At 38.6% G+C, this 15,787-nt stretch overlaps 1 protein-coding gene and 1 long non-coding RNA gene across 4 annotated transcripts in view; one reads left to right on the top strand and one right to left on the bottom strand.

Moving 5' to 3' along the window:
- Positions 1–6,864: 6,864 nt before the first annotated feature.
- Positions 6,865–15,787, top strand: part of LOC107757537 (ectodysplasin-A-like) — a 36,140-nt gene continuing 27,217 nt past the window's right edge. For all 3 annotated transcript variants that reach the window (XM_016575046.1, XM_016575047.1, XM_016575049.1), the window contains exon 1: positions 6,865–7,274. In XM_016575046.1, the coding sequence (XP_016430532.1) occupies positions 6,957–7,274 (318 nt within the window). In that variant the 5' untranslated portion in view covers positions 6,865–6,956. The remainder of the gene's footprint in view (positions 7,275–15,787) is intronic.
- The window catches only part of LOC107757538 (uncharacterized), a 21,173-nt gene continuing 16,216 nt past the window's right edge, over positions 10,831–15,787 (bottom strand). The window contains exon 3 of the long non-coding RNA XR_001641945.1: positions 10,831–10,920. This is a non-coding gene — a long non-coding RNA (uncharacterized LOC107757538). The remainder of the gene's footprint in view (positions 10,921–15,787) is intronic.

Consider the following 15,787-nt stretch of genomic DNA (forward strand, 5'->3'; position numbering starts at 1 on the left):
GAAAATACATAATGAAATGTGTCTTCTCAAGCAATAATTCCAAAAAGAAAGAGAAGCATCGGACTTAATGCAAAACATATTCAAGACACATTGCTGTGACATTTATTAGAAACACCAACATAGCAGGAAAGCTAATGTTTTCTGTTATATTAAGCACAAACTAAGAAAAGTAAAACAAACCTCAACCTTTCAATAGCTAAAAGCACTGTTGTCCGCAGTGTTGTCTTTGGTGGGGCGGGAGCAGCTGTGGGAGCGCGCTGCGGTTTTTGTGAGTTATTTTTTGTTTGTTTGTTTGTTTGTTTTTGGTTTGGCAGAATTTGTCCAGTCGTGACGCGCCAGTCGTTAATGCCGAGTTCACACTGCACGATTTTCAAAGTCGTCGGGTCACCGTGGTTTTCACACTGCACGACTATCTGAGGTAGAAGTCAGTCGCTGCTGTGTTCACATTGCACGATGGATCGGCGACAGGAGGTTACACACTGCATGACTTTACAATAGGAAGAATCGCCGACAGCTCTGTCTGGTGCAGGGTTGCCAGGTTTTCACTACAAAACCCGCCCAATTACTACTCAAAACTAGCCTGAAATTAGCCCAATTGCTTTCAAGGGGGTCCCCCAGTAAAAATCGCATTGGGGGGTAAAATACATATTTTTTTTGGCGGGGTTCTCCTGGTACAATTCACATTCCAGGGCCTAAATATCACGTTATTGAGGTCGCTTCAACCTGCTGACATAAAAAACAACCGGCGGAAATAATTATTTATACGTTTATTTCCTTATTTATGTATTTTTTAAATTTTTTTCCACATTTATTTTTTCTTTTATTTATTTATACATTTAGTCATGTTCGTGATTTATGATTTTTTTAATGAAAATTTTGTTTTATAGAATAGCTAGGATATTCGTTATGTTCGTATATTGCTTATGAAGACAATTCATTAGCCTATTTGTTATGAAGTTGATTTAAAATTCTTCATAACAAATTTTAAGAAGTTAAAAGTTAAGAAAGAATGAAATTAGCCTGTAGTCTGATCTATAGGCTAATTTTCTTAACTTTTATTAGACTGCAGATCGAAAAAAAAAAGAATAATTCTTGATAATCTTTAAAATGAGAGAAATCACTGACATAATTTAGGCTATACTTTCTTCGACTGTAGAAAAAAAACGTAACCATTTAATTTGCAGTGTTAACTTATTAATTATAACAATAGAGCTTTTTTCTTGTAATCAAGAAAAAATATTTGACAAAATTTCCAAATGAATGCTTGCTGAATGATAGCATATTTGACAGTGAACGCATCTCCACTGCATAGCCACATACAATCATTGGTGTCAGTCGCAAATATTAATGTTTTAGGCTACAATGCATGGCGTGTGTGTTTCACTAGCTCCTTTCCTATGGACACCTTTTGTTTGATCTGAATATTTCAAGTGTAAGACCTGTGATTAATCTGTATCTAAAGCCGTGTGTCTACATGCGGTGACCACACGGGAAGAGGCGCGAGGCGACACATCTTCTACAGTAACTGATGCCTCCTTCTATCCCGAATATTTGAAACATGCGTTGTATGTGTTGAAAGTGAAACTTAAAAAAACAGCGCGCATAAGAAAGCGATTGCACGCTTTCGCGAGCTTTAGCAAATACACGCGATCACATGATTGCACGCTTAACAACCCCCCACGTGAAATTTAAATAATAACCGGTGATATAAGATTTTGACCATATTGCCCATCTAAATCATTCATCCCACACTATCAACAGGCGCGTCATGTAAGCTACACTTCTTGTACTTCGTTTGGGCACCACAAGGTGTCACTGTGGCCTCAAAGCTTACACCTTGCCTACTCTGGCTCGATTGCTATTCCTGAGGTAAAACACGCCCTCCTCATTAATGGATATGGAGGACCAAACCTGCAAAGTAAAGTCACTTTTGCCGTTCAACAAAGCAAGATACATAGAAAAACTGAGCTGTATTGTCCGTACAGTATCTGTGACTTTACAAACGACCAAATGGAATGGCCAGAGGTGTCATTTCCCCGCATTCGATATTCGCAAATCTAGGGACAGTCTCTAAAGTTACATACGACATTGGTATACACTTTTCTAACTTCAATAGCATCTGAGGAAAATTACTTACAGTAACACAACCAACTGTGAAGTGTTCATGTAGTTCTCAGTTATAATGCACACCTTTTAGATTTTTGATATTTATTAAAATAAACTGTCAAATCATATATAAATATGTTGTTTATTTCACTACCGAATGGGCTCAAACACAAAATATATATCATAATTTAAAGCTCAATAGCATTTAAGGAGAATGACTTACAGTAACACAACCAACTGTAACGTGTTCACGTAGGTCTCAGTTATAATGCACACCTTTTAGATTTTTGATATTTATTAAAATAAACTGTCAAATCATATGTAAATATTGCTAATTTTCTTTTTACGAATATGGGCTCAAGCACAAAATATGCCATAATTTAAAGTAATTAGTTTGCTTCACTTTTCAGTTACTGTAAAACTATATGCACAAATTGTAGAATTAGCAGTTCCATTAAATAACAATGAAAAAAAAGCCAATGACAACTGTGTAACTTCATATTTTTAATTTTCCCAATACATTCAGAAATAAATGAGTGATTAAAAGAAAACAGGTAGGATGAGTTTAGCATTTCCTTAAACATTTTCCATTTGGCCACCAATTTATTTTATTTATTTGCCTATATTTCATCACACGTGTAATTATTTATATACGTATTTAAACAAAAATATGTGTTTATACACACAATTATTTATTTATTTGCGTATTTATTTATTTATACACACATTTATTTATTTATTTGTGTATTTATTTATTTTTAATTTCTGCAGGTTTGGTCCTCCATACGTCCACTATAGATCAACATAATCTATAAAGGTGAGAATCAAGATATTTCATGATATAGTTAATGCGTTTGGGGATGTTTCAAATAAAAAGGAAAAAATAAATAAAACATAAGTGCTGTTGTGGCTGCCGTGTGTCACATGACTCAGTGGCTTCATCAGTTTTCTGTCAGCGTGTGCTTGATGTGTTGGAGTCTGAGAGATAAAGTCTTTGAGCTGAGTCACTGGATCTGTTCTCATGCCGCTGCTTTTGTGCTCATTTTGGCATTTTCCCCCGAGATTATCTCCTCCATGATCTAAACTCCTACCGGGATGTTCTGCATGAGCACAGACTTGAATCTCTATGATTCTGATGCCAGTTCTCCATGAGACTGTACTGTAAAAACCCAATAAGCCATATATATAATTTTCCTATTACATTATTTACCCTTCATCTATGTTGGTGCATATCCTTGATAGGCCTGTGTGATACGATGTTGGCCAGTAGGAGGCAGTGTTTTCTCAGTGTGAGTGTGTTGGCTTTGAATATAGGTATCTTGTATCTTGCAGATTTATCTATATCCTTCACCCAATTCACTGCCATCTGACAAGTATCTTTTCTTTATACTGTACATACCACTTCCTGATTGTAGTAAAAGGAATAGCTATTAACAAAAAGCTCTAAAGACGCATTTCACAAGGATGGCTAATAAACAATTTAAAATGTGATTATTAATTAATCTTCTAAGTCGTAAAATGTCATTTAACAGCTCACTAATCTAATAATTTTAGCATTAACTTTAGGATGTTTTCATGGCCATTGTTCTTGTTTGCTGAATTTTGTATAAGCTATTGAACTTACAAATAATAATTGTTCCACAAAAACCTAGAACATTCAGTTTCCAGCTCCATACATTTTGATTTTGATACTATATACTATACTACTACATATTGTTTAGATATTATCAATGGCTACTTTTTTTGTCTTTATCTGTTTTTGGTTAAATTTTTTTGTTGTTGTTTCTTGAAACATTGATTTAAAGTGTCAGTTATTGCATTATTATTTCAGTCAAACCTATAAAACCCCTTTGTTACCCCAAACTACATATAAAAGCTTTATCAGTGGCATAAAAGTAACCAATGCAGCTACTTAATCATTTGCTACTCGTTAACGCGTTAACGTCCCCTTTAAATAACGTGACGCTCTGCCCTCTATGACGCTGCTCCCATTAAGCGCTGTTGGAAGTGAATGAATTCATTCAGCATTTCGACACCTCCGTAAGGATGCATTTAACTCGACAAAGCGGTCTAATAAAGGATGTATTGATCTCGTGAATTAGCGAATTTTACTATACAAATATTTTTTAATTGGATGTTAAAGTTTATATGGGAATATTACATGACACACTGATCCTTTAACAATGCATTGGCGCAAAAAACGCACACCTTTTGGACAAATCTGCCACAAATATTTGGACAAATGAGCCACAAAAGTGCCACAAATACTGCCTAAACAAAATACTGATTTTGTGCACTTTATTTACTGTACCAATATTTTAAATTGGCCTTTGAACTTAGCTTTATTGCATGGCAAAAAAAAGTGTTACCTTGCCAAAGCACCGACAGAGCCCACCGATCTAACGGCATTGCTGAGCGCTCCAAATGCAAACTTTGCATGCAACAATCAGGCAGCAATTGACAGCACTCTGATCTAGTGGCATACAGGCATCGTCAGATTGACAGTACTCTAGCCCAATAATGTTGGGGGATCCAGTGGGGGCGGCAGTCATATTTCAGGGTGACCGTGCCACTCTTTATCACAACCCTGCTAAAAGTGCCAGTACGTGCGCTCATTGGCGCCCCTTCAGCTGGTGGCGCCCTAGGCGACCGCCTAGCTCGCCTATGCCTAGAAACGGCCCTGTGTGTGTGTGATTATTGTTTTCTTAAACTCTTAGCACTCTGATTCCAGCCCCTCTGGGCTCCGTATGGGCTGGACTCTGTTAAGTTAATTTGTGTAATTTAATTTAAACTGCCCAAGGGCCTCAGATCCATACATGTATATTCACTGCAGCGTTGCTTTTTTTTTGGTTTGGTGCATTTGTGTGTTTGTTTGCGCCTGCGAGTGTTTTTGGCAAATGTTTTTGTTGCGCGTTCGCATGCGCTTGTTTGTTCATGCGTGTGCTAAATGCGTTTGCGTGCGTGTTTTTAGAACTCATTCCAGACTTTCTGGGTGGGTTGAGCCATTGTAATTATGCTTTTATTACATTATTTAGTAATGTCTGCGTTTAGAGATCCATCATGAATTGTCAGAGGTCATTGCCTGAGTGGGAGACACCGTGTGTGTGTGTGTGTGTGTGTGTGGCGCTGAATCGATTCAGCAGCAGTGTAGCTGTGAATATTTAAGTGATTTAAGATTAAAGAGTCTGGAGCCGATTAAAAGCGACGCAGATTTAATATAAAACCATATTAAAGAGGCTCAGCTTTATGAGGCCACAGAGGATCTGCAGTACACAGAGCACAGCTGTGAGTAGAGTGAGAACAGAGGAAGAGAAAGAGAGAAAGCAACGAAGAGAGGAGTCAGATAGCATCCTTCAAACTTCTTGGGCTAGATTTTTTTCCCTGAATTACATACTGAGCCCTATTATAGACTTTACCAATGAGTATGCAGTAATGCTGACTCAGGTTATGATACTGCACCATGTTTATTTATGAAAAAAATAAATAAAGCTAGAAGGAAGTTTCAGTGTTGTTCCCAATTCTGACCCCCCAAAACCAGATTATTACCTCCCTATTGGTAGGTTTAGGAGTAGGTGTGAGGGAGGGGTTGGGATTAGGCAATCAGGTAGCGACTAACGAAGGGGGTAATAATTTGGTAGGGGGTCGAAATTGGGCACAACACAGACACTGCTGATGTCTTCCACTTTCATCCTCCCTTTTCTGCTGATTTATCAGATCTAACAGTTTCACTTTTTTTCACAATATTGGATGAGAGTGACAGGTCTGCAAAAACTGCCAGAGAAAGAAAGATGACTACCCAAATATTACCAATTTGTGGTTTGCATGCAGCAGAAGAGTTTTGTCATAGTAATAAATAACTGTGTATTTTAGAGTTAAATTAATATGGTGTGTGTGCTTTGGTGCTTGACAGTATGATAAATGTGTGTAAACTGGAGTGCATGTATGTGTATAATTTTGTTGTTTGAAAAGCAGTGTGTGCTCATGTGTGTTTTTGTGCATGTGTGTGTCATTTGATGTTTTTATTTGATTGGCAGTCCTGTCCCGCTTTTAACACTCAGTCTTGCTCTGATTTTCAACATATGCCACAATTACACTACCAGTCCTCTGTTCTAACACTTTAAAGATGTGGAACTTCACACACTTGCACCCTCACACATGCACACACTGAGTAAGCCTAATGTACAAACATGTGGCTAGGGAAAGTTTGACAAGAAACTTTTTTTTTTTTACAATTCTAATTTAGGTCCAGGGTTTTCAATTGTGGGTCTCTTGTGGATCTCTAGACAGGGGTTTCATGATATTTGTATGTATTATTAACTAATGTCTAACTTTCTAAATAATGATTTATTAAGCATTATAATGTATGATACCAGTTAGGCTATTTAAAGTGTAAGTATGTATATACTGGGAGTCCCGAGGAGGTGTGTGAAGTTTGAAAAAACCCTGATGTGGAGACAACAGGACGAATAAGGAAACTCTCTTGACTTCACCAGCTAACTTATTTACAGACTGTTCCTTTCAGGGGTTACAAAATGGCCAATCTTGTGTAATCGGCAGCGAACGTGTGACGCTATTGTTAGCGCTACAGTAATTTATGTTTGTTCGCGTCTTGATGAATATCATAGTGCCGCGCTTTTCCGCGGTAGGATTCTCAATGAGATGACGTCACGCAGGCAGCCAATCAGCTGCTAGGGGTCGGTCCCTGAAGCTGGCCGTAGTAGGTTATCAGCCTGAATCCTCGCAGTCCGAGGTCAGGAAGCCAGATGAGCGCGCAGAGAAGTGCTTGCTCAACGCCACCAGTCCAAGCCAAAAGTCGCTGAGAGGACGAGGAAGTTCGGTATGCAGAAGCAATGCTGACTGACCTGCACGCAGCCATGGTACCGAAGCGCGAGCCGGCGAAGTTGGAGGAGCGCGAGCGCACGCAGACGGCGTGTGAGTGCCAAAGCCAATGCAACAACTGCACAATCTTTTTGAGTTTGTTCATCCTCTCGCTCTCTCTGCACCTCGTCACGCTCTTCTGCTACCTGGACCTGCGCTCGGAGCTCAAACGAGAAATATCCCAGAAAAATAAAGATGAGGTGTCATCAGCGGGGCCAGTCCCGCACTATGAAGCCACAGCGCCAGTGCTCCGGTTACCGGACACCGACCACCCAACAATAGACGTCCAGGTAAACGGAGTTATCTGTTGTTTTTATACAAAGAGCAGAAACCTCCTTCCTGCTCAGTTGGCTTCAGCTTCTGTTATTGAGAAGAGAATTTGTTATTATCTTGCCTCCCAGACTATTGTGTGTGTGTGTGTGTGTGTGTGTGTTTTGTTGGAGACCTATTGTTAGAGTCCACTTCCTTTAGATCAGTGGTTCTCAATCATGGCCCTGAATTACCCCATTACTGCTCATTTTGGAGGTCTTCCTTATTTAATACACCCAGTTCAGATCTTGGAGTCTCTACTAATGAGCTGATGGTATAAATCAGGTGTGTTTTGCCAGGATAGATAACCAAGTTGTGAGACAGAATGATCAATATGTGTGAGGCCCTCATGTCTTCAATCACTTCTGAATCCATCTGGTAAACATTTGACTGTTAAGTACAGTGATGCAAAATGATACAACACAAAAATCACTCCATAAGGGTGGAGGATCCATAACTCTGTAACCACTACAGACATTACAGAAACCATACCTAGTTTGTAAGCTTCAGTCATTGATTTAGGTGAGCATTGTCTCTCACCCCACTCACATTGTGTGTTAAAAGCCCTGGAGTGACGCGCTTCTCGTAACTGTGAATCGTTCACCTGCAGGGTACATTTGTTCTGTTTAAACAACATCTGTCCTTTTTACAAGCTCTCTTCATCAGACGCACTTTTACTGTCAGGCGGCACAGGTCGTTGTTTATTTAGCCTTTGCTGCGGTTTGGCCCGGACTCGTGTTTGATTCCTTTGGCAAAAGGCCAGGCTCGTCGCAGCATTTCCTGATGTTCACCCTGCGGGGCCGGGCAGTGCGTTAGTGCTGGATCCAGAACGCTTGGCTTATGGATGCGTTTTATTAGACCTATCTAGAGGTTAATTCTGGAGGTAGAATTACACACACCAACAAATTCCTACAGTGAATGAATGAATTAATCTAATGTATGGCTTTGGTCTTTCTGAAGTGAATGTGAAGGGTGCGAAGACATCTCATTCCTGGTGCACACAAATGGTACAGTAAAAGTTAGTGGAATGGGCTGTAGTAATTGTTCTGTTTCCTTATTGCCAAGTAGTAGATGTTGTTATTGTACTGGTCCATCACAGTCATCTTACTTCTTTATAAGAGCATACATGTTTGCATTCACAGTTTTCCTATTTATAATTCCATAATGTGATTTTTAGGGACTCAGAGTTGCCTCAGCTCAGATGAAGAATTTGTCATAAACAGATATTTTAAAATGCAAAAGCAGCCACCTATTCCTCCACAAGCATCTTCAAGGGCACTTAAAAAATACACTTGCATCTTAGAAAATTTTGAGTGTAAGGCTTGACCAGGGGTCACCAAACTCCGTCCTGGAGGTCCGGTGTCCTGCAGAGTTTAGGTCCTACCCTAATCAAACACACCTGAACCAGCTAATCAAGGTCTTTCTTACTAGGTATACTTGAAACGTCCAGGCAGGTGTGTTGAGGCAAGTTTGAGCTAAACTCTGCAGGACACCGGCCCTCCAGGACCGAGTTTGGTGACCCCTGCCCTTGACCATGTGAACTATTTTTGGGCATCAATGTTTGTTGCTAGGCATGATATAATAGAATCATCCATAGCTCCCTGAGATAACAAAGGCTTTAGATCAAGTGTGTGTGTGTTCGTGTGTGTGTGTATGGAGGTTTTGCTGTGTGCATATATGTGTGTTTGTGAGTATTGCACTGATCCATGCCAAAAGAAGGTGTGTAACCATGACGACTCTGATTGATGGAGGAGGGAGGCGTGAGCATAGTTAGTCTGTCAGCGAGAGAAAGTGTGTGTGCAACATGACCACTCTGTCAGGTAAAAACGGCTATATATCATAGTTTTTCTAAGAAAATAAAAACAACCAAAGTTATTTTTTATTTTGTTTTGGTATGTTGAATGGTTGAGGTTTTTTTTGTTTGTTTTTTTTTAAACAAAGTGGAAGTATCATGGTATCACCAGTCATGATGTAAGTCTAGGGATGCACAATATAATGCTACCATATTGGCTTGGCTGATATTACCAATATTACCAGTTATATATAGACGAGATATACATAAATATATTGCATAATTGGTAATATCAGCCAAGCCGATATGTTACCATTATTTACATATATTAAAATCATACTGTTCATTATAAAGTTGTTGCCTAAATTTGCTTGTATCATTTTAAATTATTGTTTTTAGTGTTTGATATTTAAACTCTTTAGACAAAATAGTATAAAATGTACTTTCGGCCATTTATTGGTAATAACTTGAATAGCGCAATCCCTATGTAACTCCATACATGAAATACTTTGTATCAGCTGTGAAAATGCTATTGATGTGTCATTATAGCACATCCAGTTTGTGTTTCAGTGAAGGTCATACTTGTTACAGAGGATCAGACCTGCTTTTCTTTTACAGGGTAGATCAGACCTTTCCTTTGTTTGAGTTTGTGTGTGTGTGTGTGTGTGAGAGAGAGTATGGGAAAATGAAGGGAATTCTTTCCCCATCAACCTCTCTCTTTCTCTCTCAGGCATTATGGCATGTGGCCAGATCACAGTGTGAGCCCTCTAATGCACACACACACTATTCCTTATTAAGCTTTGTAAGTATGGGATTCCTCCTCGACAGGATATTACATTAATGGATGGAGTCAGCCACACTCTAATTACTCTCCATTCAACTATTTACCACTGTAACTAATACACACACAAGTTTCTCACATCAATCGGTGTATTAGCCCGAGTCCTTTGTCCTCTGAGTTAGCAGTAAGGAATGTGCTTGTTGATCAGCATCTTAGATCTGATATAGTGTTAGCCATATATCCCAGAGCGCGGCTCTGTGTGTGTGTGTATGTGTGTCCTAATGAGGGATCTAAGAGCGGGTTCACCTCAGCCAAACAGGTGTTCGAGAGCTGTGCTCTGAAGAAACAGAATGTTTGCATGACTTTAATGGCTTTAATTTAAACAGCTGGATCTATTTAAGGAGTCTCAGACAACAGCCAACACACAGATGTGTATGTAAGTTTGGGAACCAAAGCTTTAAAATTACACTTTAGTGCGGCATGATGATTGGATGGATGGATGGATAGATGACTGAATCTACCTGTCTACAATAGGCCACACAAATGAAATTTATTTTTAAGGGTCAGATCAGGCAGACACATTATTATTTTTACAAGCTAGATGGATAGAAATGTAGCGTCTGGACCAATCAAACACACAATTTTTCATTTGATTTAACAAATCAGTTATGCAATGTAACTTCATTTTTCTGTGGTGTGAGAGTAGCTCAACTATTTTCATAACTGTACAGTTTTTCCAGCAACAAGCAATTTTTTTAAACAAGTTGCTATGTAGCGATGTCATCCTACATAGCCTTCTTCTGTAATATTGTATTATGCACATCTAGCTTTTTTTCTCTTTCTCTCATATCAATATATATTGAAAAATCGAAATCGGTTTTGGGGGTTCATTTGGGAGGATGGAGGGGGCATTTTTTAGACATTTTTCCAAAATATATAATTATCTCACCCAAATGTTGTGCATTTTTGTTTTTACAATGAGGCAATTGTTGCACAATAGCTTACACACAGTACAAGCCTGATTTCGTCAGCTGTATGTGAGGCGGCCTTATGTCTGTGTGCTTTGAGTGTGCTTGAGCACATCATCTCTAGGAGAGCGCATGAGTGCTAAATGGTTTAAACTCTGGCCAGACTTAAAAAGAAATGCAAATTATAAACTTTAGTGACAATGCGACACTGCCTCAATTGTGCAAGTGACAATTCCTGTGTCAACTGTGCAGCGTGCAGCTCGCTTATATTGCAGACGCAATGTGGTGATTTGAAGCCATTTGCACATTTTGAGAGGGACCGCGGCGGACGGAGATTGAGATGGTGCCGCTGCATGTCATGCCAAACCTCTCACGGCAGGCACGTCGTCAGCTTGAGATTGGTTTATGAGATCGGCCTTTATAATTCTCAAAGCAATTATCGGCAGATAGTGATTGGTAGTCGATCAATCAGAGCACCCTTAGTATTTATTGTATATAAATCTGTGGTAAATATGTACTGTATATTTATGTAAAAATGTATGTTATATATATATATATAATAATAATAATAATAACAAACCATGTTATTTATTGTAAATAAATCTGTTCAAATGTGTTTATTGATATCACCCTAATATATCAGTTGATTATTTTTGTGGCAGACTTTTTTGAAAAGTTTATAGATTAATAAATCGATAGATAATCACAGTCCTGTTGCAGGTATTGTTTTTGGTGGGTGTGACTTCACTTCCCATTTTTATCATATTCACTGTGACTTTAATACCCAGGGCGAATCTAACTGACCCATGACCTCTGACCCTTCACACAACCCCTGCCACCTCAAAACCAACTAGAAACAGCTCAATGGCCTCTCTCTGTCAATAAATAAAGCGTTTGAAATTTAAAAAGGTTTCATTGTGATTAATGTGAGCTTATATTGGTTGTGACTGGAGTCTGAACACACTGCCCCATTTTTAGCTTGGCTGTCCGCAAGTAACCCAGCGTGTATGTCTGCCGCCTGTGTGTGTGTGTGTGTGTGTGTGTGTGTTTGTGTGTGTGTGTGTGTGTGTCATATTTGCCGCTGCTTTATGGCAGCCACTGTGACAGTGATGGAGTCAATGTCAGCTTTTTCCTTTTAAATGTAACAGCGCGTGTGTGTGCCCCCCGTGTGTGTGTGTGTGTGTGTGTGTGTGTTTGTGTTTGTTTGTGTGTGCATGTCAGTCTGTCTGTAAGAGCCTGTGTGTGTATGTTTGACATTGTACGTATAATAACACACATTATTCTGGTCCTGCTTGGCATTTGTGAGGAATGATCTGTCTTTCTGTTGTGGTGTGTGTATGTGTATCTGTATCTGTTAATATTGCATTTTGTCTCTGTTGTGGTGATTTAAACTTTTCGCAGCGGTTTGTGTTTCCTGGTGGTTTAAGTCCTTGTTGACATCTGTTTGAGTATGTGTGTGTCTTTACAGGGGAATGTAATTCCCTCTGTTCCTAAATGAGTTTGGTTCGCCCTGGGGTTCACCGACTGAGAGAGTTCCAGACAAACATCATTGTCTGTGACCAGGCTGTGATCTGTCATTAAGCGTAGAGATCGAAAGGTCATGCATGAGTGCGTGTATATTTTGACAAGGCCTCCTGTTATCACTCCACTGAAGTGACTCCTCTGAAAAAAAGTAGTTTAGTTGTTGTATGTTAAATTAATTTGAGCACAGCTGTGTGGGTGTATTTGATCATTTGTTGCCTTTGACGAAACCTCTGTCCAGTTGGAGAGGTAGGGAAAAAAGAAGGGCAGATGAGTGAAAGCTTGACTAAACAGGACAATCTATCTCAGTGTATGTGATATGTGAACCTCCCTGTGGTTTGAGATGAGAGCAGAGGCTTATGTTGTTTTTGGAGTCATTGCCAGGATATTCTTGATGGTCCTTTGAGAATCATATGAAATGTTGTTCTCAATAATGTAATCCATATGTGATAACATGCTCATAATCTAAACCCACTCTAATCTATATGTGTGGACGTGCACATCTGTATGGGGTGTGTTTGAAAAGAGACTGCTCCAGATGAGGCTGGAGTAAGAGTGATGAAGGTGACATTCACAATCACAGATATATTCTTTTATTTCTATGCTCTTGGGCCCTTAATTCTAATTTTCTTGCTCAAAGTTTTGTTCTCTTCTTTAAAGTTTCTGAATCTCAGACTATGATGTCAGATTTGCGTTCAAAATCAAACCGAACTTTCATGATTCACTTAATATTCCAGATTAAAATTCCAATATTCCATATTGTGCACATTTTTTATTAAGTAACATGTTTTCTTTTTAAGTCTTAATATCTCATTAATAATCAGTGAAAAGTAATGGTAGATTGATTCAGAGATGCGAGTTCTAGTGAAATTTTATATATATAAGTGAAATTATATATATTGGTTCACTTTTGTAGTGGTTGACTGATATAAAGGTGTTATATTGGCTATCATTCAGCATTTCTTCTGTTCGGCCAGTAGGTTTGGTAAGTGGGACTTTTATTTTGATAGTGCTGAGAACACACGCTGTGTGCAGATGCACCAGAGCTCCCATTTTCCATCTTCATTAGTTTACTGTATTTGTTTAACTGTTCTGTCAAATAATACAATGGTAAACAATATATGTTTCATATTATACTGTCTGCATTTGAAAAATAAACATTTATATAATTTAAACAAATAATTAAACATTTAATTCCATAAATCTTGCAAACTTAGGCGAATCCAGCTGTTAGATCTTCTAAAGTGTGCGTTGTATTCTGTATAAAAATGTGTGTACTCTATTCCTTATAGTCAGTCCGTGTGAAATTGTGTGTGATCCAAGCCTTGTGAATTGGATGTGAATGAAAGAGTTTGGCTGTCTTTGGACACAACAGCGAGTGAGCAACTTCAAACTATTCTTCACTATGTTTATGTCGTTCATTGTATAATGTGTAAAATTAGGGTTGCTTGGCCTTTATTTGAGAATGTTTGATTCCCAGTGCACACAGACACACTTAAAGCACTACTGAGTGCACTGTTTACTACCTTTTAATTCATGTAAATTTAATAATTTCATTATTGAAAAGTGCCATAATGGGATTACAGAATCAAGAAGATGCTAGCTAAAGTATAAATTGTTTATTTTAAGGAATTTTTTAACAAGTTAAACATTTATTTTTTTTATTAAAAAAATCTTATTTGAAATTGATTTTCAAGTGATTTATATCCAAATATTTTAGTAACCATTATGTAGACCTAAAATAAATATACATTTCATTTCAGCAGTTGAATTAAATGCTGTGCTCTCACCCTGCTCTCTAAAACATACACAAAAAACATACGTGGGTCAGCTTACTTACAACTTTACTTAAAGTCTCAGTAAAGTTTCCATTCATATATTTGGACCATCTTCTGAGATGGTCATTTTGGCATATCTTAAGGAAATTCGTGTAAATGTATTGGTTGACCTCTTGCTGTAAAAACACTGTGTACTTTGCAAGGGACCTCATGTACATGTGCATGAATCTGTTCTGTTGAACAATATGCTGTTTTACATATGGTGACATTTGAGTGAGGCTGACTATAATGATATGAATCTGAATACAGATGGTGTGCCCTTTGAGATTATATCATTGATTTATGACTGCTTAGATGAGTGTTCATGTTTTTCTGGTTTGACCGATGCCAAGCGTCATATATCGACCAAGACGCTGCATGAATTTGGGTATATAAGGATGTTTCTCTGGTGTATAAATATGTAGGGCCTAAGAAATGATTAGGCCTATGTTATTGAAAGATGGGCTTAGAATAGAAGTGTTGTCATCCATTTGATAAAGGAATCATGATTTCATGATTTATCAGTGGTTCAAAAATAAAAAAAACTATCAGTGATTTTTATAAACACACTCATACATGCACACAAAACATTGTGTCTGCCTCTTTTCATCTCGTTCGTTCGTTCTTTCGTTCTCTCTCTCTTTCTCACCTTCTTTCTTTCTCTCCTTCCCTTCTATCCAAAAGCTGTATATATGTTCATTTGAGTGCTCGTCAAGCTGTTGAGCAGATGTCTCTCTCTCTCTTTCTCTTTCTCACAAGCCTCTCTATCTCTTGCTCTCTCTGTTTCATGTGGTTTGTGGTTTGTCCCAAATTGGAATTGTTTAAAAGCCACAACACAGAGCCCTTTACACAAGGCAAAGCAAAGGAGGGGGGAACAAAGCCAGTGAGAGAGAGAATAAATCAAGAGAGCAGGTGGAGAAGAGTATGTGCCAAATTGCAGACAGGTGCGGCCCAGCCTCAACACCAAGCACTCGACAGAATCACCATACACTCGCTGTGCTCGCACATAAAATACTAACCGCTTGATCAGTGCTGCTCTTTCTGACCACCTGACAAACCCGCAATGGCATCATCTGCCCATTCAGGTCAGGGGTCAGGACAGCAACTGTCTAATTGGAGAACGAACAAGGAAGTACCTGTTATTAGTTGATTTTTGGGTTTTTCCTCTCTCTGCAATTGTTTGGTGAAGTGATGCCTTTTAGCAATTTTCTTTTAAGTTGATGTCTTATATAATATGATATAATAATATATATAACTTTAAAGCATTATCCTGAGGTATCCCATGTCCCACTATGTCTCAAATAATGTTTTGTAGGTGTTTTAATGAAGCTATTAAAGTCTGGCATTAACAACACAAAATCTATTGAAAAGGTGGAGCAGCAGCTCCAACATTGAACAAGATGCTGAACACGTTCCAGGCACATGTGTGCGTGTGTATGTGTGTGATTGTATGCACACATTTTTCTTGAAAGGCACTAGATCACATGTCAATTTGATGTTTGTTCTAAAAAGCCAGACTGATGATGGTGTGAATGTATGAGTGATCATGATGGGCAAAGCGTGTGTGTGCGTGTTTGTGTGCGTGCGTGTGTGTGGGGGGGGGGTGTTTGGAGCA

The sequence above is a fragment of the Sinocyclocheilus rhinocerous genome, unplaced genomic scaffold, assembly GCF_001515625.1.
Source record: "Sinocyclocheilus rhinocerous isolate Xijiao unplaced genomic scaffold, SAMN03320098_v1.1 scaffold984, whole genome shotgun sequence".
NCBI classification, from domain to species: domain Eukaryota; kingdom Metazoa; phylum Chordata; class Actinopteri; order Cypriniformes; family Cyprinidae; genus Sinocyclocheilus; species Sinocyclocheilus rhinocerous.